The sequence below is a fragment of the Salvelinus fontinalis genome, chromosome 32 (assembly GCF_029448725.1).
Source record: "Salvelinus fontinalis isolate EN_2023a chromosome 32, ASM2944872v1, whole genome shotgun sequence".
Lineage (NCBI taxonomy): Eukaryota > Metazoa > Chordata > Actinopteri > Salmoniformes > Salmonidae > Salvelinus > Salvelinus fontinalis.
In genome coordinates this window covers 16,473,884-16,500,772 of record NC_074696.1, presented here as the reverse complement: position 1 = coordinate 16,500,772, position 26,889 = coordinate 16,473,884, and the positions used below count along the sequence as shown (strand labels likewise).

Below are 26,889 nucleotides of genomic sequence, written 5' to 3'. Positions count from 1 at the left end.
CCATTCACCCTGGACAACACCATTCACCCTGGACAACACCATTCACCCTGGACAACACCATTCACCCTGGACAACACCATTCACCCTGGACAACACCATTCACCCTGGACAACACCATTCACCCTGGACAACACCATTCACCCTGGACAACACCATTCACCCTGGACAACACCATTCACCCTGGACAACACCATTCACCCAGGACAACACCATTCACCCTGGACAACACCATTCACCCTGGACAACACCATTCACCCAGGACAACACCTTTCACCCAGGACAACACCATTCACCCTGGACAACACCATTCACCCTGGACAACACCATTCACCCTGGACAACACCATTCACCCTGGACAACACCATTCACCCTGGACAACACAATTCACCCTGGACAACACCTTTCAGCCTGGACAACACCATTCACCCTGGACAACACCATTCACCCTGGACAACACCATTCACCCTGGACAACACCATTCACCCTGGACAACACCATTCACCCTGGACAACACCATTCACCCTGGACAACACCATTCACCCTGGACAACACCATTCACCCTGGACAACACCATTCACCCTGGACAACACCATTCACCCTGGACAACACCATTCACCCAGGACAACACCATTCACCCTGGACAACACCATTCACCCTGGACAACACCATTCACCCAGGACAACACCTTTCACCCAGGACAACACCATTCACCCAGGACAACACCTTTCACCCTGGACAACACCATTCACCCTGGACAACACCATTCACCCAGGACAACACCTTTCACCCAGGACAACACCATTCACCCTGGACAACACCATTCACCCTGGACAACACCATTCACCCAGGACAACACCTTTCACCCTGGACAACACCATTCACCCTGGACAACACCATTCACCCTGGACAACACCATTCACCCAGGACAACACCTTTCACCCTGGACAACACCATTCACCCTGGACAACACCATTCACCCAGGACAACACCTTTCACCCTGGACAACACCATTCACCCTGGACAACAACAGAAGAACAGTAGAAAGGTTGTAACCATACTAATGTCAACAACACCACCACAACAATAGGGGGCAATAACTCATCTTTAGGGACCTCAAACACAGTAACGGCACTGTGGGGATGGCTAAAGCTGGGGAGAGGTTCTACTAAAGGGATCATTGAAAGGGTAGAGGTTAAAGGGCTCTACTGTTTGTGTGTTGTTTAGCATGCTTACGTTGACTCTCTTTGTAAACCAGGGGCATTCTGCGTGCTAACGACGGCTCAGTTTGCCTCGTAGGCGGGGGAGGCAGCACCTGTGAGGGCGAACAAAGGCCTCTGTGGTTAGTGCGGAGGTTAAGGGTCAGGGGTCAGGGATTAGGTGTTACGGGATACAGAGGGCGTTTGGCACTTTGTAGGGGATAGAGGCTGTTTTAAGGCAATTGGATGTTATCGTGGTTAGTAGATGAGGTAGATGTGAATATTGTGGTAGCCTGTAAAGAAAAGGATCATTATACTGGGGGTTTGTTAAACTATATGTTGTATAATTGTTTCTGACAAGAGATTCACTCAAAGAGTTTTCAAAGATACAGCTTTTTACTTTGTTTATATTCAAACCTAATTTACCATTTTTCCTTTCCAAGGGGAAACTTGTTTGACAATTGTAATTTCCTCAAGTCACAGTTAAATATAGGAAAATATGTCTCTACTCTCCCCTTTAAAACAAGTGAGTTTGAACACACTCACAACTTTCAACCGGTCTCTGGTTATGTACTAAGCATTGTGTTTTAATATGGTTAATGATACTTTAATCCTCTAGTACACAGTACACACACTTAATTCCCTTCATGACAGGATAATGTGATGTAATTATATGTGTCCCGCTAAAGGAGAGTGTTCAAGTTTGGAGTGAGTTTAGAGAGTGGATATGGGAATGGCTGAGAGAGTCACCAGCTGTCACAGGGCTAAGACAAGCCGATATTACGCTGATTATAAGACATGCACGTCTTTACCAGAGCTGTAATTATAGACTAATAAACTCCATTCATCTATTGAGTAGAAGAACAAGCCCAAACACACACACAGAGATCTTTCACAATTCAGACAAATACACAAACTTGCACATGCACACCCGGGTCTTCAAACACACTCACACACACACACACACACACACACACACACACACACACACACACACACACACACACACACACACACACACACACACACACACACACACACACACACACACACACACACACACACACACACACACTTCATCACCATAATTGCTCTACGGTAAGCCTGAGTGTCCGGGTGGGTTAAGAAGCGTTGTGTTGACAGCTACGGATGCTGGAGTCACGTTGGCCTGTCAACGGGATGACTTTAATACCATATCAGGGCAATTATTCACTTCTTAAGTGCACTGTCTACTTACTTTATGCTAATGGTGCAGTACAGTGAAACACATCCACCACACCCTCTATTTTTTATCAAATGCATATATCTTAGTCTGTGTGGGGATGCTGTGTGTGTGTGTGTGTGTGTGTGTGTGTGTGTGTGTGTGTGTGTGTGTGTGTGTGTGTGTGTGTGTGTGTGTGTGTGTGTGTGTGTGTGTGTGTGTGTGTGCGTGCGTGCGTGCGTGCGTGCGTGCGTGCGTGCGTGTGTGTGTGTGTGCGTGTGTCACAGCATGCTTTTCGTAACTGTGTCTTTGCAGGTTTTTTTATATCGCGTTGGTAGTATTTTCACAACTACTTGGTCAAATTTCACAACTTTTAGTACAAAACTCAAAACGTAACATTATATTGTTTTTAACTTTAAGTACAACAAACAAAATCACACAGAAACTTTTTCACCAAGACTAATCAGTGTTTCATCTACAAATACCTTTCATAGAAAATAACTGCCTTTCACAATGCAATGCTCACAATGCTTTTCATATGTTTACTCACTAAACGGTTTGCTAAACTTATAGGTTTAAAACTGGTTTGTCTACTATATATGGATTTGAGAACTACATAAATAAAATGTGTGTTTGTAAGTTATAAACATCTAAATGACATGTATGATACATGAAAACCATACACAATGACTACTGGTTATTGCTAATGGATTTCACATAGTGGTAACCACAATTGGTCACCATATAAAAGGGGGTTTGAACACTGTCAACATGGAGCAGATAGACAGCAAGGGAGAGGAAGAAATCAAAGAGCTCATGGACAAGGGGACCCTCAGAGAGGTGGGCATGGACCCTGTCAAAGAGGTGGGCATGGACCCTGTCAAAGAGGTGGGCATGGACCCTGTCAAAGAGGTCGGCATGGACCCTGTCAAAGAGGTGGGCATGGACCCTGTCAAAGAGGTGGGCATGGACCCTGTCAAAGAGGTCGGCATGGACCCTGTCAAAGAGGTGGGCATGGACCCTGTCAAAGAGGTGGGCATGGACCCTGTCAAAGAGGTGGGCATGGGCCTGGCCAAAGAGGTGGGCATGGACCCTGTCAAAGAGGTGGGCATGGACCCTGTCAAAGAGGTGGGCATGGACCCTGTCAAAGAGGTGGGCATGGACCCTGTCAAAGAGGTGGGCATGGACCCTGTCAAAGAGGTGGGCATGGACCCTGACAAAGAGGTGGGCAAGGACCCTGTCAAAGAGGTGGGCATGGACCCTGACAAAGAAGTGGGCATGGGCCCTGTCAAAGAGGTGGGCATGGACCCTGACAAAGAGGTGGGTATGGACCCTGACAAAGAGGTGGGTATGGACCCTGTCAAAGAGGTGGGCAAGGACCCTGTCAAAGAGGTGGGCATGGACCCTGTCAAAGAGGTGGGCATGGACCCTGTCAAAGAGGTGGGCATGGACCCTGATAAAGAGGTGGGCATGGGCCCCGTCAAAGAGGTGGGCATGGACCCTGACAAAGAGGTGGGCATGGACCACGACAAAGAGGTGGGCATGGACCCTGTCAAAGAGGTGGGCATGGACCCCGTCAAAGAGGTGGGCATGGACCATGACAAAGAGGTTGGCATGAACCATGACAAAGAAGTGGGCATGGACCCTGTCAAAGAGGTGGGCATGGACCCTGTCAAAGAGGTGGGCATGGACCCTGACAAAGAGGTGGGCATGGACCCTGTCAAAGAGGTGGGCATGGACCCCGTCAAAGAGGTGGGCATGGACCACGACAAAGAGGTGGGCATGGACCCTGTCAAAGAGGTGGGCATGGACCCCGTCAAAGAGGTGGGCATGGACCACGACAAAGAGGTGGGCATGGACCCTGTCAAAGAGGTGGGCATGGACCCTGTCAAAGAGGTGGGCATGGGCCCCGTCAAAGAGGTGGGCATGGACCCACCTAAATGACATGTATGATACATGAAAACCATACATAATGACTACTGGTTATTGCTAATAGATTTCACATAGTGGTAATTGACCCTGTCAAAGAGGTGGACATGGACCCTGTCAAAGAGGTGGGCATGGACCATGACAAAGAGGTGGGCATGGACCCTGTCAAAGAGGTGGGCATGGACCCTGACAAAGAGGTGGGCATGGAGCCTGTCAAAGAGGTGGGCATGGACCCTGTCAAAGAGGTGGGCATGGACCCTGTCAAAGAGGTGGGCATGGACCCTGACAAAGAGGTGGGCATGGGCCCCGTCAAAGAGGTGGGCATGGACCCTGACAAAGAGGTGGGCATGGACCCTGTCAAAGAGGTGGGCATGGACCCTGTCAAAGAGGTGGGCATGGACCCTGTCAAAGAGGTGGGCATGGACCCTGACAAAGAGGTGGGCATGGGCCCCGTCAAAGAGGTGGGCATGGACCCTGACAAAGAGGTGGGCATGGACCCTGTCAAAGAGGTGGGCATGGACCCTGTCAAAGAGGTGGGCATGGACCCTGACAAAGGGGTGGGCATGGCCCACGACAAAGAGGTGGGCATGGACCACGACAAAGAGGTGGGCATGGACCACGACAAAGAGGTGGACATGGACCCTGTCAAAGAGGTGGGGATGGACCACGACAAAGAGGTGGGCATGGACCACGACAAAGAGGTGGGCATGGACCACGACAAAGAGGTGGGCATGGAACCTGTCAAAGAGGTGGGCATGGACCCTGACAAAGAGGTGGGCATGGACCCTGTCAAAGAGGTGGGCATGGACCCTGTCAAAGAGGTGGGCATGGGGCCCGTCAAAGAGGTGGGCATGGACCCACCTAAATGACATGTATGATACATGAAAACCATACATAATGACTACTGGTTATTGCTAATAGATTTCACATAGTGGTAATGGACCCTGTCAAAAAGGTGGACATGGACCCTGTCAAAGAGGTGGGCATGGACCCTGTCAAAGAGGTGGGCATGGACCCTGTCAAAGAGGTGGGCATGGACCCTGTCAAAGAGGTGGGCATGGGCCCCGTCAAAGAGGTGGTTATGGGCCCGGCCAAAGAGGTGGGCAAGGACCCTGTCAAAGAGGTGGGCATGGGCCCGGCCAAAGAGGTGGGCATGGACCCCGTCAAAGAGGTGGGCATGGACCACGACAAAGAGGTGGGCATGGACCACGACAAAGAGGTGGGCATGGACCACGACAAAGAGGTGGGCATGGACCACGACAAAGAGGTGGGCATGGACCACGACAGAGGTGGGCATGGACCCTGTCAAAGAGGTGGGCATGGACCCTGTCAAAGAGGTGGGCATGGACCCTGTCAAAGAGGTGGGCATGGGCCCCGTCAAAGAGGTGGTTATGGGCCCGGCCAAAGAGGTGGGCAAGGACCCTGTCAAAGAGGTGGGCATGGACCACGACAAAGAGGTGGGCATGGACCACGACAGAGGTGGGCATGGACCACGGCAAAGAGGTGGGCATAGACCACGACAGAGGTGGGCATGGACCACGGCAAAGAGGTGGGCATGGACCCTGTCAAGAAGGTGGGCATGGACCACGACAAAGAGGTGGGCATGGACCACGACAAAGAGGTGGGCATGGACCACGACAAAGAGGTGGGCATGGGCCCCATCAAAGAGGTGGACATCAGAGAGAGGGAGGCAGGGAACTGTCGCTTCTAATGAAGTCCGGGCCATCATCGGTGACCATGTGATAAACAGAGGCCTTAGCATGGCAGAGGCTGCCAGATTAGTTCACCACAATCTGAAAGATCAACTGTCAATTCGATCATGAGAAGATTTCACCAAGAAAACCAGTAAGTCTGCATGATGTGAATATTGTACAGAAAATGAATATTGTAATGCATGTAAATTCAAAAAACAATGCATGATCTATTGACAGTAGACTCTGTTCTACCCTCAGAAGACCCCATGGTGGTGGTCATGTGCTGACTGACCAGCAGGAGTGGGCTGTGGTGGAAATGGTGAGGGCCAGGAATGACATACGTCTGTCTGAAAGAAAGTAGGACATTGAGGAGAATGATGACACCTTTGCCAATGTGGCACCCATCAGCCTGCCAACACCTTTTGAAGAGGCACCAGATATCTATGAAACACATTTACCTGGTGCCTTTTGAGAGAAACAACGACCGGGTGAAACAATTGCAGGCTGAGTATGTTCAGTTCCAGCACTATATACTGTATTACTGTTACTATTAATGCACATGCTACTTCACAATATCATACTGGAACTATACTGCAACAACAACTACCCAAAATATTTGTTTAGAGGGTGATGGTGCTTGATGCTGCTGCGAAACATCATGAGTATATCTTTGTTGATGAAGCGATCTTCAACCTGGCCAGAACTTGGCGCCGTGGGTGGAACCTCATCGGTCAACGGGTGACTGTCCAATTGCCTGGACAACGTGGGGTGAAACATCTCTATGTGCGCAGCTATCTCTGAAGATGGTGTGGTAGGACGTAGGCCTACCATCATGGTGTGGTAGGACGTAGGCCTACCATCATGGTGTGGTAGGACGTAGGCCATTACTTGGATCCTACAACTCCTCATTGTACTTCTCAATGTATTTCTCAATGAAATTGAGCAGGCCTGTCAAGTTGAGGGGTTAATGTCATCATGTGGAACAATGTCAGGTTCCACCCTGCACAGGCATGGTTTTGGACCCATCCCCAATTTGTGACCCTATACCTGCTCCTATACTCTCCTTTCCTATTGGAGATTTGTTTTCAGCATGGAGGTGGAAGGTGTACGATCGCCATCCCTATGAGCGTGACACCCTCCTTCTGGTCATGGATGAGGCATGCGTCGACATCAATGCAGACCAATGTCAAGCTTGGATTCACCAAGCCAAAAGGTTTTTTCTACGGTGCATGAACAATGAGGACATTCACTGTGATGTGGATGAGAATGCATGGCCAAATGCTCAAGACAGGCTTGATGCAAATTCATTTGTGCTAAACGTTGTTTCATTTCATGTGTTTCATTTAATTTCTTACATTTGAATACAGACAGTACACCTATGTTTGTTTTCTGCATGGAATGATTGTAGAGGATGTCTTTATTGATCACACATTTGATTACATATTGGATAGATATTACAGAATTATAGATCTTCTGTCAATTTTGTTGGGTAATGTAAGTGTGTTGCCTAATGAGAAAAGTGTGTAATCTAATGTACAGTATATACTTGTGTGTAATCTAATGTACAGTATATACTTGTGTGTAATCTAATGTACAGTATATACTTGTGTGTAATCTAATGTACAGTATATACTTGTGTGTAATCTAATGTACAGTATATACTTGTGTGTAATCTAATGTACAGTATATACTTGTGTGTAATCTAATGTACAGTATATACTTGTGTGTAATCTAATGTACAGTATATACTTGTGTGCGTTAAAACGTCAGAGTGCCTCAACATACTTCGATTAGAATCGTACTGAACAGAATCGTTACACATGACTAATATACTGGCAAACATATGCTTGGCTCAGTATTCTGTGACTGGTCCTATATGCTGCCCAGTAATAACCGGAGAGAGAGCTAGGCGGTGGTCATGTAATCAAGATGTCCAGGAAATGAGAATCAAAGACAGAAGCTGCTGCTATTGCCTGGGAAGTGTCAGGGTGTGTGTGTGTTATTAGTGTATGTGTGTGTGCCCTCTGCTCTCAGTGTAAATGAGATGTGAAGCAGCAGATGCCCTATCATGGCTGAATAACTCATCACGGCTTGAAGTACCGGCCCCATAGTGCAGCTCCAGGAGATGAGGTGTGTGTGTGTGTTGTTGAAATCTTAATGAAATAGGCTCTCTGAAGGTCAGTGTAGAGCAGGGACTGCTTAGTGTGGGCTAATAGCGCATTAACGATACGCAGACCGCCCTGTCTCACTCACTCACACACACACACACACACACACACACACACACACACACACACACACACACACACACACACACACACACACACACACACACACACACACACACACACACACACACACACACACACACACACACACACACACACACACACACACACATAAAGACAAGTACACTCAAATAAACATGTAGACATAAGCACAGGCTGATAAAAGGTGACATTGCACATCCCCCCTAACCCTCATTGTCCTTGGAACAAAAATATTATGAAACGTTTATGAGGTAGTTATGTTGCTCTCCAGCACAATAAAACAGTGGATTGGTAAAACGTTAAGGCATTTGAACGTTCAACCACTAAAACAAAATAAATGAACAGGTTTAGTCAAGGTTAGCTCTGGATAAAAGGTGAAAAAACAAGTTTATAATACGTTTAAGTATTATTATCGAAGTGCATTTGAAAGCAGAAGTTGCTGGTACGGATGTGCAACGGTCACTATATTCTGTGCAGTGTTCAGCACAGTAACATCAGGGTCACATCCCAAATGGCACCTCGTTCCCTTTGTATTGCAATATGTTTGAATAGGGCACATAGAGCACTGGTCAAATATATAGGGAATAGGGTTCCATTTGTCCCAAAATACATTCAGTGTGAAGTTCAAGCAACATTAAGTGCAAAGTGAAGCACCATCCTCATATTTTATTCAGTGATATTATAGTCGCACCATGTACTTCAGCCAGCACTCATTTGTTATGCACCGTATCTAATCCTCTCTTAGTATGTTCCTATCTATTCGTCTTTTAGTATGTTATGTCCCATATCTAATCACCTATTAGTATGCTCCTTATCTAATCACCTATTAGTATGCTCCCTATCTAATCACCTATTAGTATGCTCCCTATCTAATCACCTATTAGTATGCTCCCTATCTAATCACCTATTAGTATGCTCCCTATCTAATCAGCTCCAAGTAGGTTCCCTATCTAACCATTTATTAGCATGCTCCCAATGTAATCCTCTCTTAGTATGTTCCATATCTTATCCTCTCGTAGTATGTCCCATATCTAATCCTCTCTTAGCATGTTCCCTATCTTATTCTCTCTTTGTATGTTCCCTATATAATCCTCTCTTAGTCTGTTGCTATATAATCCTCTATTAGTTTGTTCCCTACCTAATCAGCTCTAAACATGTTCCAGATCTAATCAGCTCTTAGTATGTTCCCAATCTAATTAGCTCTTTGTATGTTCCCTATCAAATCAGCTCTTAGTATGTTCCCTATCAAATCAGCTCTTAGTATGTTCCCTATCAAATCAGCTCTTAGTATGTTCCCTATCTAATCAGCAATTAGTATGTTCCCTATCTAATCAGCTCTTTGTATGTTCCCTATCAAATCAGCTCTTAGTATGTTCCCTATCAAATCAGCTCTTAGTATGTTCCCTATCAAATCAGCTCTTAGTATGTTCCCTATCAAATCAGCTCTTAGTATGTTCCCTATCAAATCAGCAATTAGCATGTTCCCTATCAAATCAGCTCTTAGTATGTTCCCTATCAAATCAGCTCTTAGTATGTTCCCTATCAAATCAGCTCTTAGTATGTTCCCTATCAAATCAGCAATTAGCATGTTCCCTATCTAATTCTTTCTTAGTACGTTCCCTATCTATTCACCTCTTAGTATGTTCCCTATCTAAACAGCTCTTTGCATGTTCCCTATCTAATCAGCTCTTAGTATGTTCCCTGTCTCATCAGCTCTAAGTGTGTTGCCTATATAATGCTCTGTTAGGTTGTTCTTTATCTAAACCTCTCTTAGAATGTTCCCTATCTAATCAGCTCTTAGTATGTTCCCTATCTAGTATGTTCCCTATCTAATCAGCTATTAGTAGATTCCCTATTTTAGCAGCTCTTAATATGTTCCCTATCTAATCATCTCTTAGTTTGTTCCCTATCCAAACCTCTCTTAGTATGTTCCCTATCTAACCATCTATTAGCATGCTCCCTATGTAATCCTCTCTTAGTATGTTCCCTATCTAACCATCTATTAGCATGCTCCCTATTTAATCCTCTCTTAGTATGTTCCCCATCTAACCATCTATTAGCATGCTCCCTATGTAATCCTCTCTTAGTATGTTCCCTATCTAACCATCTATTAGCATGCTCCCTAAGTAATCCTCTCTTAGTATGTTCCCTATCTAACCATCTATTAGCATGCTCCCTATTTAATCCTCTCTTAGTATGTTCCCCATCTAACCATCTATTAGCATGCTCCCTATGTAATCCTCTCTTAGTATGTTCCCCATCTAACCATCTATTAGCATGCTCCCTATGTAATCCTCTCTTAGTATGTTCCCTATCTAACCATCTATTAGCATGCTCCCTAAGTAATCCTCTCTTAGTATGTTCCCTATCTAACCATCTATTAGCATGCTCCCTATGTAATCCTCTCTTAGTATGTTCCCCATCTAACCATCTATTAGCATGCTCCCTATGTAATCCTCTCTTAGTATGTTCCCTATCTAACCATCTATTAGCATGCTCCCTATGTAATCCTCTCTTAGTATGTTCCTTATCTTATCCTCTCTTAGAATGTTCCCTATCTTACCCTCTCTTAGTATGTTTCCCATCTAATCCTCTCTTAGTATGTTACTATATAAACCTCTCTTAGTATGTTACTATATAATCCTTGCGTAGTATGTTCCCTATCTAATCAGCTATTAGTATGCTCCCTTTCTAATCAGCTCTTAGTATGTTCCATATCTAAACCTCTCTTAGTATGCTCCCCATCGAATCAGCTCTTAGTTTGTTCCCTATCTATTCACATCTTAGTATGTTCCCTTTCTAAACAGTTCTTAGTATGTTCCCTATCTAATTAGCTCGCTGTATGTTCCCTATCTAATCAGCTCTTAGTATGTTCCCTATCTAATCAGCTCTTAGTATGTTCCCTTTCTAATCAGCTCTTAGTATGTTCCCTATCTAGTATTTTCCCTATCAAATCAGCTCAAAGTATGTTCCATATCTAATCAGCTCCTAGCATGTTCCCTATCTAATAATCTACTAGCTGGCTCCCTATCTAATCCTCTCTTAGTATGTTCCTATCTAATCGTCTTTTAGTATGTTCCCTATCTAATCCTCTCTTAGTATGTTCCCTATCTAATGCTTTCTTAAAATCTCCCCTATCTTATCCTATTTTAGCATGTTTCCTATCTAATCAGCTCTTAGTATGTTATTATATAATCCTCTCTTAGTATGTTCCCTATCTAATCACCTCTTAGTATGTTCCCTATCGAATCCATTCTTTGTACGTTCCATATCTATTCACCTCTTAGTATGTTCCCTTTCTAAACATCTCTTATTATGTTCCCTTTCTAAACATCTCTTAGTATGTTCCCTTTAAAGTAGCTCTATGTATGTTCCCTATCTAATCCTCTGATAGTATGTTCCCTATATAACCCGCTCTTAGTATGTTCCCTGTCTAATCAAGTGTGTTCCCTATATATTCCTCTCTTAGGTTGTTCCTATCTAAACCTCTCTAAGAATGTTACCTATATAATCAGCTCTTGGTATGTTCCTTCTCTAATCAGCTCTTAGTATGTTCCCTATATAATCCTCTCTTAGTATATTCCCTATCTAATCACCTCTAAGTATGTTCCCTATCGAATCCATTCTTTGTACGTTCCATATCTATTCACCTCTTAATATGTTCCCTTTCTAAACATCTCTTAGTATGTTCCCTTTCTAAACATCTCTTAGTATTTTCCCTTTAAAGTAGCTCTATGTATGTTCCCTATCTAATCCTCTGATAGTATGTTCCCCATATAACCCGCTCTTAGTATGTTCCCTGTCTAATCAAGTGTGTTCCCTATATATTCCTCTCTTAGGTTGTTCCTATCTAAACCTCTCTAAGAATGTTACCTATATAATCAGCTCTTGGTATGTTCCTTCTCTAATCAGCTCTTAGTATGTGCCCTATATAATCCTCTCTTAGTATGTTCCGATATACTCCTATTTTAGTATGTTCCCTATCTAATCAGCTCTCAGTATGCTCCCATATAATCCTCTCTTAGTATGTTCCCTATCTAACCCGCTATTCGTATGTTTCCTATCTAACCCTCTCGTAGTATGTTCCCATATAATCCTCTCTTAGTATGTTCCCTATCTAATCAGCTCTTAGTATGTTTCCGATCAAACCCTCTCTTAGTATGTTCCCATATAATCCTCTCTTAGTATGTTCACTATCTAATCCGCTATTCGTATGCTCCCTATCTAATCAGCTCTTAGTATGTTCCATATCTATCCCCCCTTAGTATGTTCCCTATCTTATCTTCTATTTGTATATTCCCTATATAATCCTCTCTTAGTATGTTGCTAAATAATCCTCTATTAGTTTGTTCCCTACCTAATCAGCTCTAAACATGCTCCCCATCTAATCAGCTCTTAGTACGTTTCATCTAGAATCAATTCTAAGTATATTCCCTATCTTTTCAGCTCTTAGCATGTTCCTAGCTAATCAGCTTTTAGCATGTTCCCTATCTTATCCATTCTTAAAACGTTCCCTATCTATTCACCTCTTAGTATGTTTCCTATCTAATCAGCTATTAGTATGTTCCCTTTCTAATCAGATCTTAGTATGCTCCCTATCTAATTAGCTCTTAGTATGTTCCCTGTCTAATCCTCTCTTAATATGTTCCCTATCTAAAAAGCTCTAGGTTTGTGTCAGATATAATCAGCTCTTATTATGCTCCCTATCTAATCAGCTATTACTATGCTCCCAATCTAACCAGCTCTTAGTAAGTTCCCTAATTAATCAGCTCTTAGCATGTTCCCTATCTAATCCTCTCTTTGTATGTTTCCTATATAATCAGCCCTGAGTCCTGTATGTTCCCTATATAAAAGGTGCCAGGTAGGGGGTATACTAACTACTAGCCTTACCTTAAGGTGTCAGGTAGGGGGTATACTAACTACTAACCTTACCTTAAGGTGTCAGGTAGGGGGTATACTAACTACTAGCCTTACCTTAAGGTGTCAGGTAGGGGGTATACTAACTACTAACCTTACCTTAAGGTGTCAGGTAGGGGGTATACTAACTACTAACCTTACCTTAAGGTGTCAGGTAAGGGGTATACTAACTACTAACCTTACCTTAAGGTGTCAGGTAGGGGGTATACTAACTACTAACCTTACCTTAAGGTGTCAGGTAGGGGGTATACTAACTACTAACCTTACCTTAAGGTGTCAGGTAGGGGGTATACTAACTACTAACCTTACCTTAAGGTGTCAGGTAGGGGGTATACTAACTACTAACCTTACCTTAAGGTGTCAGGTAAGGGGTATACTAACTACTAACCTTACCTTAAGGTGTCAGGTAGGGGGTATACTAACTACTAACCTTACCTTAAGGGGTCAGGTAGGGGGTATACTAACTACTAACCTTACCTTAAGGTGTCAGGTAGGGGGTATACTAACTACTAACCTTACCTTAAGGTGTCAGGTAGGGGGTATACTAACTACTAACCTTACCTTAAGGTGTCAGGTAGTGGGTATACTAACTACTAACCTTACCTTAAGGTGTCAGGTAGTGGGTATACTAACTACTAACCTTACCTTAAGGTGTCAGGTAGGGGGTATACTAACTACTAACCTTACCTTAAGGTGTCAGGTAGGGGGTATACTAACTACTAACCTTACCTTAAGGGGTCAGGTAGGGGGTATACTAACTACTAACCTTACCTTAAGGTGTCAGGTAGGGGGTATACTAACTACTAACCTTACCTTAAGGTGTCAGGTAGGGGGTATACTAACTACTAACCTTACCTTAAGGTGTCAGGTAGTGGGTATACTAACTACTAACCTTACCTTAAGGTGTCAGGTAGTGGGTATACTAACTACTAACCTTACCTTAAGGTGTCAGGTAGGGGGTATACTAACTACTAACCTTACCTTAAGGTGTCAGGTAGGGGGTATACTAACTACTAACCTTACCTTAAGGTGTCAGGTAAGGGGTATACTAACTACTAACCTTACCTTAAGGTGTCAGGTAGGGGGTATACTAACTACTAACCTTACCTTAAGGTGTCAGGTAGGGGGTATACTAACTACTAGCCTTACCTTAAGGTGTCAGGTAAGGGGTATACTAACTACTAACCTTACCTTAAGGTGTCAGGTAGGGGGTATACTAACTACTAGCCTTACCTTAAGGTGTCAGGTAAGGGGTATACTAACTACTAACCTTACCTTAAGGTGTCAGGTAAGGGGTATACTAACTACTAACCTTACCTTAAGGTGTCAGGTAGGGGGTATACTAACTACTAACCTTACCTTAAGGTGTCAGGTAGGGGGTATACTAACTACTAACCTTACCTTAAGGTGTCAGGTAGGGGGTATACTAACTACTAACCTTACCTTAAGGTGTCAGGTAGGGGGTATACTAACTACTAACCTTACCTTAAGGTGTCAGGTAGGGGGTATACTAACTACTAACCTTACCTTAAGGTGTCAGGTAGGGGGTATACTAACTACTAACCTTAAGGTGTCAGGTAGGGGGTATACTAACTACTAACCTTACCTTAAGGTGTCAGGTAGGGGGTATACTAACTACTAACCTTACCTTAAGGTGTCAGGTAGGGGGTATACTAACTACTAACCTTACCTTAAGGTGTCAGGTAGGGGGTATACTAACTACTAACCTTACCTTAAGGTGTCAGGTAGGGGGTATACTAACTACTAACCTTACCTTAAGGGGTCAGGTAAGGGGTATACTAACTACTAACCTTACCTTAAGGTGTCAGGTAGGGGGTATACTAACTACTAACCTTACCACAAAATACCACACTAGGTGCCAACAAACACACTCACGCATTATTGTAAAGATGCTAGATTCTTTATTACAATGCCATTTCACAGTTGAACCACTAGGGGTCGTAATGAGTTGAGCTCAGTGAGCAGGGAGTAGTGAGTGGTGTGGGAGTGGGTTGGGGGGGGGTGTAGGGGTTGAGGTGTGGGGCAGTTAACCCTCGTTTCCCACTAACGCTGTAGGGTCGGGCTCTTACCTTGAAAGTGGACATGTCGGGGTCCCTGTTATACCTGTCTATGGTGTGGAACTTGGTGGTGGAGTGGTTGAGCTCAGGGTACAGCTCAGAGTGTCTTTTGCGAGTGTGCATCACTTTCTGGAAGGGAGAGGAAGGTACAACAAAAATGAAGAGAATAAGAAAAGAAAAGCTAAATAGGCAAGGACTGAGAGGGACTGAAAGAGATGCCAGCCGCAGTGAGGGGGAAGAGGGGGACGGATAGATGGATAGATAGCTGAGTCCTCTCATCTTCTCTCTAACATCTCTCTGTTCTCTACTAGGCTTTGATGCTGCCTGTGATGTAACATGTCTATGAGTTTGCTCTGAATGGATATGAGAGCCAAACAGGCTGCATTAATGTTAGCGTTAGCTAGTTAGCAAGTTAGCATTAGCTTGTTAGCAAGTTAGCATTAGTTAGTTAGCAAGTTAGCATTAGTTAGTTAGCAATTAGCCAGCAGTGAAGTGGCTCTGAATAAAATTGTCCTGTAAGTACAGCTGGAGGATCAGCTTACTCTCCCCAAATCCTAACCCTCACCATTTAGCTGTGACCCAACTGACCTTATAAGTCCCAGCATTGATAAGAGCAACTAGATCCTACAACAACTGGAAGTGGAAGTCCCTGACAGGATAGAGACCTTGTTACAGCTACTCACTCTCTTCGCTAATGGCTAGCGCTTAAGCAGCGCGGTGGCGGCTAATCGACACAGCCGCTCTGAGGGTGTAGAGAGACACAGGGGCCAGACGGCGACACTCACAGACTCAGACACTCTGGCCAAGGCCGGCTGTGACCGCTGCCACCAATTACCACAGTCTGCACTCTCTTCTCTCCGTCTGTCAGTTCTCGCTCTCTCTCTGTGTCTCTGAGTCTGCCTTCATAAGTAACCTTACATCTACTTCCTTTATAGTCCCGCTCTCAAAAGCTCCCTCCTTCTTCCTGTCACTGTGTCTGTCGTTTTTTTCTTCCCGCTGTCTCTTCTTCTGTGTCATATCTGTCTGTCATCACTGCTATTTTCTCTCACATTCTTTACCTTGAACTCTCACGCCACCTCAGATCTTTCTCCCTCAGACACACACTCGGTAAAGGGGTACACTGGCGTCCATTTTTGACATAGGAAGTCAGACATTTTGAGGGACATATCATGCAGCTTTGCAGACTACGGCCAGACAGGAAGGGTTATGAGCTCTGGCTAATAGTTGCCTTTAGGCAACATCATCCTACTCCAGGTTATTATATTGTAGCTAAGCGCTAGTGCTTGTTAGCCTGTTAGTTGTATAACAGTCCACACATACCTTAATTCTACTATGGACAAGGCCTCCGCAGTGGAAAGCAAGTCTCCAGTCTTTACATGGTAAGGATAAGGGGGAAGGAAAGCCAATACTTGAATAGGGTTTAGCAAAGGGTTAAGTTGAGTTAATTGTTAGGGGGGGGGGCTGTTTGAGACTGGAGATTTGCTAGATTCCCAGGGCTTGTTCATTACACGGAGCGATTATTGCACTCCAACACACAAACACACGTGAATACCCCCAAAACACACATCATACCAAACTTGTATAAACTCACCGTCTATCATTCATTCATCCACTCAAAGCGTTGGACTAAACCATTGTTTCTTCAACCAGGACCTGGCACCTCATTATGCATTTTCCATTAAGATCGAAATGATTGACTGATTCAGCTTGAAAAAGTTCAATTAAATTATAGTTTTTTGTATACCTTCTGGTACATGTTCAATATATCAATCCTTTGGCCAATCAAGCTAAAATCAGTCAAAACCAAATCCATCCATCTACAGGGGGAGCCCTAGATCCTTGTTGTAGAAACAGACTACACTATGTATGGGTCACTGTACCAAGTTAAATTCAAGGGAGACACAGGCGCAAGGGGGCGGGGGGGGAGGTTAGCGATGCCATGGGCTCCTCTAAACGTCAGTCAAACCTGGCTGAAGCAGACAGAAGCAGAGACTAGCCGGGGGGAGGGTAGTAGGTGGGATCTTACCTCAAAGTCCAGCTCAGAGTACCGTACTCTTTTCCTCTGAGGGAGGAGGGGGGGAGGAGGGGGGGTCGGGGGGAGAGAAGATATGATCAATGTCTGTAGATCCATGGACCCCCCCCACTCATCATCAACACAAACGTGTGTATCAAAGTAGTAGTTTCCACTTGCAACATGCATGCTAACACAAAACACACGTCATGTCTTGGCTCAAATGTAATTAAGTCATTCTGATGGCGTAGTTGTTGAAACATGCAGCGAAACCTTGTGGGCTTCATTCCCACATGGGTGTAACGTTCCTGACCTGTTTTCTGTTGTTTTTGTATGTGTATATGGTCAGGGCGTGAGTTTTGGGTGGGCAGTCTATGTTTTCTGTTTCTATGTTGGTTTTGGGTTGCCTGGTATGGCTCTTAATTAGAGGCAGGTGTTTTGCGTTTTCCTCTAATTAAGAGTCATATTTAGGTAGGGTGTTCTCACTGTTTGTTTGTGGGTGATTGTCTCCTGTGTCGTCGATGTATGTACCATACGGGACTGTTTGGCTGTTCGTTCGTTTTGATGTAGTCTGTTTCCTGTCCGTGAGTTCTACGTTTAGTTAGTTAAGTTCATGTTCAGGTTTCGTCTACGTCGTTTTCTTGTTTTTGTAATTTTGTAAGTGTTTTGTTTTCGTGTTGCCGTCATTTCAAATAAAGAGATGGCTTATTTCCCTAATGCTGCGTATTGGTCCACTGATCCTTCTCTCCTCTCCTCGTCCGAGGAGGAGGAGGACAACAGCCCTTACAATGGGCAACATATTCCCAATAAACGTGTCGACTGTAAACTGCTTTGGATTAAATGGTACAATCAAATCTATAAAAAAACATGTTTTTAAAGTTCACCATAACTGTCACGCCCTGGCCTTAGTTATCTTTGTTTTGTTTATTTTAGTTAGGTCAGGGTGTGACATGGGGGAAGTTTGTGTGTTTTTGTCTAGTCTAGGGTGTTTGTATTGTCTAGGGGGTTTTGGTAGAGTTCATGGGGTTGTGTTCAGTGTAGGTGTTTATGTAAGTCTATGGTTGCCTAGATTGGACTTCAATTAGAGACAGCTGTCTATCGTTGTCTCTGATTGAGAGTCATATTTAGGCAGCCATGGGCATTAGGTAGGTTGTGGGTAATTGGCTATGTTTTGACGTTAGTTGCTTGTGTCGGCACTTTCGTTTGATATTTTGTCTAGTTTGTATTAGTGTTCGTTTCTTCTTCTATTAAAAATAAGATGTTTTTATATCATGCTGCAACTTGGTCCTCTCTTTCACCTAATGACGATCGTGACAATAACCAATAGCCTTCATTCTATTGAAGGTATGTCCAACATGTTATTAAAGTTCACCATAACCAATAGCCTTCATTCTATTGAAGGTATTTCCAACATGATTGAGACAGTCATGTAATGTCCTTCAACTGTATTCCATGCTGTCTCCTGAGTCAGACCACTCAGTCACTCCTTAGCTTGGTGTGACCTAATGGACAGCTGTACTTAAGGTAAGGCTACTGCACACTTAGAGAAGGGATGCATGTGGTCCAATTTACCAGCTAACTCTCTTGACTTTTTGTCTGTCCCTGACATTCTCTCTCTTGCTCAGAAACCCTTCACACCACTGAGAAGATTGGCCGTACATTTAGCTGAAAGCCCTGGTCCTTCTTTTAATGTCTGGACATGCAGAGACAGGCTACGGCAGCCAAGGCTTTTAAAGACAGACAGAAAGAAAGAAAGGAAGAATGTTGTAGAGAACTGAGGGTGCATCTGAAATAGGCCCTGGTTAGCGCTGAACATCTGAAATAGGCCCTGGTTAGCGCTGAACATCTGAAATAGGCCCTGGTTAGCGCTGAACATCTGAAATAGGCCCTGGTTAGCGCTGAACATCTGAAATAGGCCCTGGTTAGCGCTGAACATCTGAAATAGGCCCTGGTTAGCGCTGAACATCTGAAATAGGCCCTGGTTAGCGCTGAACGTGGTTCCATTTTAGCCTGAGTGTGTTGATGCCAAATGAGTACAACAGACAAGCAATGACTCAGATCTCTCTCATTCAAACACTTTGTCACAGTCATCACGTTGTGTGTGAAACCTCTTACCTTCAAACAAAGCGATCCCATGACATTTGAGGACATTTGACAATCCCCAGTACTATACAGAACACATGCACTATGCACTGGAATGAAGGCACACATACTTTCACAAAGATCCACCCTCCCACACACATGTCCTACGTGCAAACATACTACTGTGACCCAATGTCAATGTTATTCGTTGGAACAAACTGTTGTCCTTACTGAGGAACACCCACCAATTCCACTTTACAGCATGACATTCACAGAGAAGTGAACCGACACTCATAGAAAAATGACCTGATTTCACATGTTGAAAATCCTGTGAAATCACATGAAAACATATTTTTGAAACACTTCGCATATGATCACGTTTTCACATGTGGTTTCATGTTATCACATGTTGCTTTACATGTTGTCACATGTTATCTCATTAACTTCCCATAAGATCACATGATCACATTAAAACGTGTTTTTGGAACACCGCAAATTCATGTGATTTTTCCATGAATCTCTCCTCTCCTCTCTCCTCTCCTTCCCTCATCACTCCTCTCCTCTCCTTCCGTCATCACTCTCTCCTCTCCTCATCACTCTCTCTTATCCTCTCCTTCCCTCATCACTCTCTCTTCTCCTCTCATTCCCTCATCACTCATCACTCTCTATTCTCTCCTTCTGCCATCACTCTCTCCTCTCCTCTCCTCCCTCATCACTCTCTCCTTCCCTCATCACTCTCTCCCCTCCTTCCTTCCCTCATCTCTCTACTCTCCTTCCCTCATCAACCTCTCCTTCCCTCATCACTCTCTCTTCTCCACTCCTTCCATCATCACTCTCTCCTCTACTCTCATTCGCTCATCACTCTCCTCTACTTCCCTCATGACTCTCTATTCTCCTCTCCTTCACTCATCACTATCTCCTCTCTACTCTCCTTCCCTCATCACTCCTCTCCTCTCCTTCACTCATCACTCTCTCCTCTTCTCACATTCTGTCATCACTCTCTCCTCTCCTTCCCTCATCACTCTCTCCTCTCCTTTCCTCATCACTCTCTCCTCTCCTTTCCTCATCACTCTCTCCTCTCCTTCCCTCATCACTCTTTCCTCTCCTTCCCTCATCACTCTCTCTTCTCCTCTCCTCTCCTTCCATCATCACTCTCTCCTCATCTATCCTTCGCTCATCACTCTCTCCTCTCCTTCCCTCATAACTCTCTCCTCTCCTTCCTTCCCTCATCACTTCTCTCCTCTCCTTCAATCACCACTCTCTCCTTCCCTCATCACTCTCTCTTCTCCTCTCCTTCCCTCATCACTCTCTTGTCTCCTTCAATCACCACTCATCACTCTCTCTTCTCCCCTCCTTCCCTCATCACTCTCTCCTCTCCTTCCCTCATCACTCTCTCCTTTCCTTCCCGCATCACTCTCTCCTCTCCTTCAATCACCACTCTCTCCTTCCCTCATCACTCTCTCTTCTCCTCTCCTTCCCTCATCACTCTCTCTTCTCCTCTCCTTCCCTCATCAATCTCTCCTCTCCTCTCCTTCCCTCATCAATCTCTCCTCTCCTCTCCTTCCCTCATCACGCTCTCTTCTCCTCTCCTTCCCTCATCACTCTCTCCTCTCCTTGGGGAGGACGGCTCTTAATAATGGCTGGAAGGGAGCAAATGGAAAGGCATCAAACACATAGAAACCATGTTTGATGTATTTGATACCATTCCACGAGCCCGTCCTCCCCAATTAAGGTGCAACCAGCCTCCTGTGGTGTAATCTGGGACACAGACAATACATCAAGCTAAGCACAGGGATACCTCTGACGTCTCTCAGAGGGATGTTTAAAGATATTCAGGATACCTCAGACGTCTCTCAGAGGGATGTTTAAAGATATTCAGGATACCTCAGACGTCTCTCAGAGGGATGTTTAAAGATATTCAGGATACCTCAGACGTCTCTCAGAGGGATGTTTAAAGATATTCAGGAGACCTCAGACGTCTCTCAGAGGGATGTTTAAAGATATTCAGTAGTGGACTCAAAGTCTGAGTTCCAAATGACACCCTATTCCTTCTATAGTAGGCCTACCCTATGGGCCGTGGTCAAAGACACTGCAATAAATAGGGAACAGGGTGCCATTTGGGACGCAGCCATTCATCTGAGTGAGATGTTTTAAAGACTGGGCTGTAATGCATTTCATTCTATATGAAGCACATACACCTGCCCTTCAGCGTAAGTACTGGCCCCTTTCCTTCATCAACCTTGTGAGTCAGCAGGATCCTGAGTGTGTGTGTGTGTGTGTGCATGTCTACGGCAAGTGTGTGTGTGTGTGTGTGTGTGTGTGTGTGTGTGTGTGTGTGTGTGTGTGTGTGTGTGTGTGTGTGTGTGTGTGTGTGTGTGTGTGTGTGTGTGTGTGTGTGTGTGTGTGTGTGTGTGTGTGTGTGTGTAATTAAGGTGTGCACGCAGACACTCTCAAGGGGTACACCCTGTGGGCGGCAAGTAGTCTGGTGGGGAGGAGCGTTGGGCCAGTAACCGAAAGGTTGCTGGATCGAATCCCTGAGCTGAGAAGGTAAAAATCTGTCATTATGCCCCTGAACAAGGCAGTCAACCCACTGTTCCCCGGACGCCGTGGATGTCAATTAAGGCAGCCCTCTTGACATCACTGATTCAGAAGGGTGGGGTTAAATGCGTACGACACATTTCAGTTGAAGGCATTCAGTTGTGCAACTGTCTAGGTATCCCCCCTTCTCCTGTCTCTCTCACACCATCTGCTCAGCCTCCTTCTAGGCCGGAAGGGTGATTATAGACACAAAAGTGTGTGTGTGTGTGTATGTGTGTGTGTTTACCCATCTGCATGAATGTAGACATCTTCATATCCCATAATGAGTAATAATCACTGAACAGCATTCCGTTCTCATGCTCACACACATAACAGACGAGAGCAGTGTTTCCCCAAGGGGTGTGTTTGGGTTTTTGCCCTAAACCTACACAGCTGATTCAAATGATCAAAGCTTATTGATTAGTGGATTCTTTGAATCAGCTGTGCAGTGTCTGGGAAAAGTCCCCAGGTCCAAGTTTGGGAAACCCTTGATTACTGGTTATATTGCCACTAGAACGAGCGCACGCACACATACACACATACACACACGCAGACACGTACACACACAAGTACACACACATACACACAAGTACACACACATGTACACACACATACACGTACACACACATACACACACGTACACACACGTACGCACACAAGTACACACAAATACACACGCACGGCTCACACACAGACTTCTGATAGACCTGGATCACAGTGGCATCCACAGATAAATCACCACTCAATACCCTGGTTTATTCTTTGTACCCATCTTCTTTCTCTGCTAATATCAACTCTGGGAGATGACTATATAGGAAATCACTACGTTTCAACAATAAGCGCTTTCAGCCCTCTAATAACACACAGTGTATATTTGAGAAAGATTGGTGTGTGATCTTTCTGTCATGGGTTTTGGTTAACCTTGTATCTGGACAATGTGTGTGCATGGAGAGCGGAGTGTGTGTTCGTATCTGGCGCCCCTTCTCCTCCCATCATCCCTTCTGTTCCCTCCATCACCCCCTTTCAGCTAGCAGAGAGACTGATGCTAGCTGTCATACAACCTGGTTGAAAACACTCTCCTCCCGTCCCTCCATCACTCTCTCTTTACCTCCAGGGAGCCAGCGGAGATGCTGGTGTTAGTGTTGGTGCTGCTCAGATTGCGTGGCAGGGTCCGGTTGCGCTCCACCGTGCCTCCCCCTCCTGTTAGAATCTGCCTCACCGACGGCCTCTGGCCCGGCTTCAGTGAGTGCCCATACCCATGCATGTGGCCCCCATGCACGTGGCCCCCTGGAGCGTGCATGTGGCCCTGGGGACCTTGACTCCCATGCACGGGGAGCTGCTTGAGCGTCCCGTAAGAGCGGTTCATGTTCAGGCCGATGTTCATGTTGTGGTCGCCGGGGGAGATGAAGTCAGCTGGGTAGGCCTCGCTCTCCGCCGGGTGGAGGGTCATGGGCGATGGGGGCGGAGGGAAGGGCGGGTCATCCACTGCGATGTTTAGCGGCTTGTCCTCGCCCCCCAGCCCCAGCCCCAGACCTGGGGGCAGAGGGGGTTTTAAACTGACCGTCCTACGAGGTAACACCATATAGTCCCCCTCCCCTCCCCCACAAGGTCCATCCAGAGTGTTGGGAGGAGGGGGCGGTCGAGACCAGCCCATCCCGCTCTCAGTGCACAGGTAGACAGGCGCCGTGTTCCTGGGGTTCCCCTGGTGCATCTGCTGCTCCACGTTCACCTCCTTTTTCACAGGGGTGTCACTCAGCTCGTTCAGAACACCCAGTGGGGGTACCTGCGTGGTGAGACGGGGAAACTCATGTTAAGGAGCCATCACTAAATACACTACAGATATTATCACTGATGTCACTAAATACACTCTTTGAAAAAAGGGTTCCAAAAGGGTTCTTCGCCTGTCCCCATAGCAGAACACTTTTGGGTTCCATGTAGAACCCTCTGTGGAAATAGTTTTTATATGGAAGCCAAAAGGGTTCTACTTGGAATCAAACAGGTTCTACCTGGAACCAAACAGGTTCTACCTGTAACCAAAAAGAGTTTCAAAGGGTTCTCCTATGGAGACAGACAAAGAACCCTTTTAGGTTCTAGATAGCATATTTTTATGAAAGAGTTTCTATCACTAAAGACAATATAGATTAGTTAGCATTGATAGACCTATAGATATGCTCTTTGATGTATAGTGTTTTACTTCATTTCTGGTAAAAATAATTGTAAGATTAAGATCACTTTATTGGTCAATGTACAGGACCAATCGAAATTTGACACACCTTTAAAACCCAACCCCATCCCAAAGACAGACATACAGTGCCTTTGAAAGGTATTCAGACCCCTTGACTTTTTCCACATTTTGTTAAGTTACAGCTGTATTCTAAAATGGATAAAAAAATATTTCTATCCTCAGCAATCTACACAAAATAGCCCATAATGACAAAGCAAAAACAGGTTTTCAGACTATTTGCAAATGTATTACAAGTAAAAAATTACCTAATTTACATTTTTTCAGACCCTTTGCTATGAGACTCAAAATTGAGCTCGGGTGTATCCTTTTTCCATTGATCATCCTTGAGATGTTTCTACAACTTGATGAGGTGACCAAGAACCCAATCACTCTGAAAAATCTCCAGAGTTCCTCCGTGGAGATGGGAGAACCTTCCAGAAGGACAGCAATCTCTGCAGCACTCCACCAATGAGGCCTTTATGGTAGAGTGGCCAGACAGAAGCCACCTCTCTATAAATGGCACATGACAGCACGCTTGGAGTTTGCCAAAAGGCACCTAAAGACTCTCAGACTTTTAAGAAACAATATTCTCTGGTCTGATGCTCTTTGGCCTGAATGCCAAGCGTCATGTCTGGAGGAATCCTGGCACCATCCCTACGGTGTAGCATGGTGGTGGCAGCATCATGCTGTTGGGATGTTTTTCAGCGACAGGGACTGGGAGACTAGTCAGGATAGAGGGAAAGATGAACAGAGCAAAGTGCAGAGAGATCCTTAAAACTTCTTTGGGATAGGGGGCAGTATTTTCACGTCCGGATGAAAAGCGTGCCCAAAGTAAACTGCCTGTCACTCAGGCCCAGAAGCTAGCGGCACGCCTTTCCCAAACAGGTTAATGAAAACCTGCTCCAGAGAGCGCAGGAACTCAGACTGGGACGAAGGTTCACCTTCCAACAGGAAAATGACCCTACGCACACAGCCAAGACAATGCAGGAGTGGATTCGGGACAAGTCTCTGAATGTCCTTGAGTGGCCCAGCGAGAACCCAGACTAGAGCCCAATCGAACATCTTTGGAGAGACCTGAAAAATAGCTGTGAAGCAATGCTCCTCATGCAACCTGACAGAGCTTGAGATGATCTGCAGAGAAGAATGGGATAAATTCCCCAAATACAGGTGTGCCAAGCTTGTAGTGTCATACCCAAGAAGACACGAGGCTGTAATCGCTGCCAAAGGTGCTTCAGCAAAGTACTGACTAAAGGGTCTGAATACTTATGTAAATGTGTTTATTTCAGTTTTGTATTTTCTGTAAATTTGTAAAATGTTCTAAAAACCTGTTTTCGCTTTGTCATTATGGGGTGTTGTGTGTGGATTGATGAAGAAAACAAAACAATGTAATCCATTTTAGAATAAGGCCGTAACGTAACAATGTGGAAAAAGTCAAGGTGTCAAAATACTTTCCGAATGCTCTGTATATATATAAAGGTTTTGGAGTGGTGTGGGGGGCTGCCATACTCGGCGGGGGTTGTTGTGGGGGTTAAGTGCCTTGCTCAAGGGAACAACAGCAGTCAATGGTATCTAGGATTTCATACCAGCAACCCTCTGGTTGCCAGCTCACATCCTGACAGATTTTTCCCATTGGACCCGGGATTCGAACTGGCAACCCTCTGAGTTGACTCTCTAACCACTACTATACCTGCCGCCCCTAATGTCCCAACATGCCTGAGAGGGAGGGTCAATGCAAATGTGTTGCACACTGATAGGCTTAAATTAAACTACATTTGATTGTGTGAGTAGATTTGTTTTGCATTTAAACCCATTGCCCATCTGCCCATTTATCCATCCATCCATCTATCCAATCGGTCCCTCACCTGGACGAGTAGGTTGGGAGGGGGGATGTTTCCAGGGAGGGAGCTGAAGTTGACCCCTAGGCCCCCCTCCTGGTGGGCCGCCAGCTTGGGGTCATCCTCTTCATCAAGGGAGATACGGGAGAGGGTACCGGTGATGGTTGCTGGGTTACAGGTGTTAACTTCCTTGAAGATGACTGGAGGGAGAGAGTGAGGGGAGAGAGGGGGAGGGGAAAGAGGGGAAAGGAGGTGGGGATAAAGAGCAGAGTAGAGATGGAGAACAGAATAGAGGAAGGGAGCAGAATAGAGATAGAGAGCAGGATAGAGATATAGAGCAGGATAGAGATATAGAGCAGGATAGAGATAGAGAGCAGAATAGAGATGGAGAACAGAATAGAGGAAGGGAGCAGAATAGAGATAGAGAGCAGGATAGAGATATAGAGCAGGATAGAGATAGAGAGCAGAATAGACATAGAGAGCAGGATAGAGATAGAAACAGAATAGATAGTGAGACAGAGAGTAGAATAGAGATAGAGAGCAGAATATAGATAGAGAGCAGGATAGACATAGAGAGCAGGATAGAGATAGAAAAATAATAGATAGTGAGACAGGGAGCAGAATAGAGATAGAGAGCAGGATAGAGATGGAGAGCAGGATGAGATATAGAGCAGAATAGAGATAGAGAGCAGAATAGAGATAGAGAACAGAATAGAGATAGAGATACAGAATAGAGATAGAGAGCAGAATATAGATAGAGAGCAGGATAGAGATAGAGCGCAGAATAGAGATAGAGATACAGAGCAGAATAGAGATAGAGATAGAGAGCACGATAAAGATAGAGAGCAGGAGAGACATAGAGAGCAGGATATAGA

The 26,889-nt window shown here is 45.0% G+C and overlaps 1 protein-coding gene across 1 annotated transcript in view; it reads right to left on the bottom strand.

The window, feature by feature from the left end:
- LOC129830522 (adhesion G protein-coupled receptor B2-like) overlaps positions 1–26,889 on the bottom strand; it is a 564,124-nt gene that overhangs the window by 33,727 nt on the left and 503,508 nt on the right. Inside the window, exons 29-32 of the mRNA XM_055893092.1 lie at positions 26,042–26,214; positions 23,064–23,738; positions 17,312–17,347; positions 15,298–15,414 (exon numbers count right to left, since the gene is read on the bottom strand). Coding sequence (XP_055749067.1) covers positions 15,298–15,414; positions 17,312–17,347; positions 23,064–23,738; positions 26,042–26,214 — 1,001 coding nt within the window. The remainder of the gene's footprint in view (positions 1–15,297; positions 15,415–17,311; positions 17,348–23,063; positions 23,739–26,041; positions 26,215–26,889) is intronic.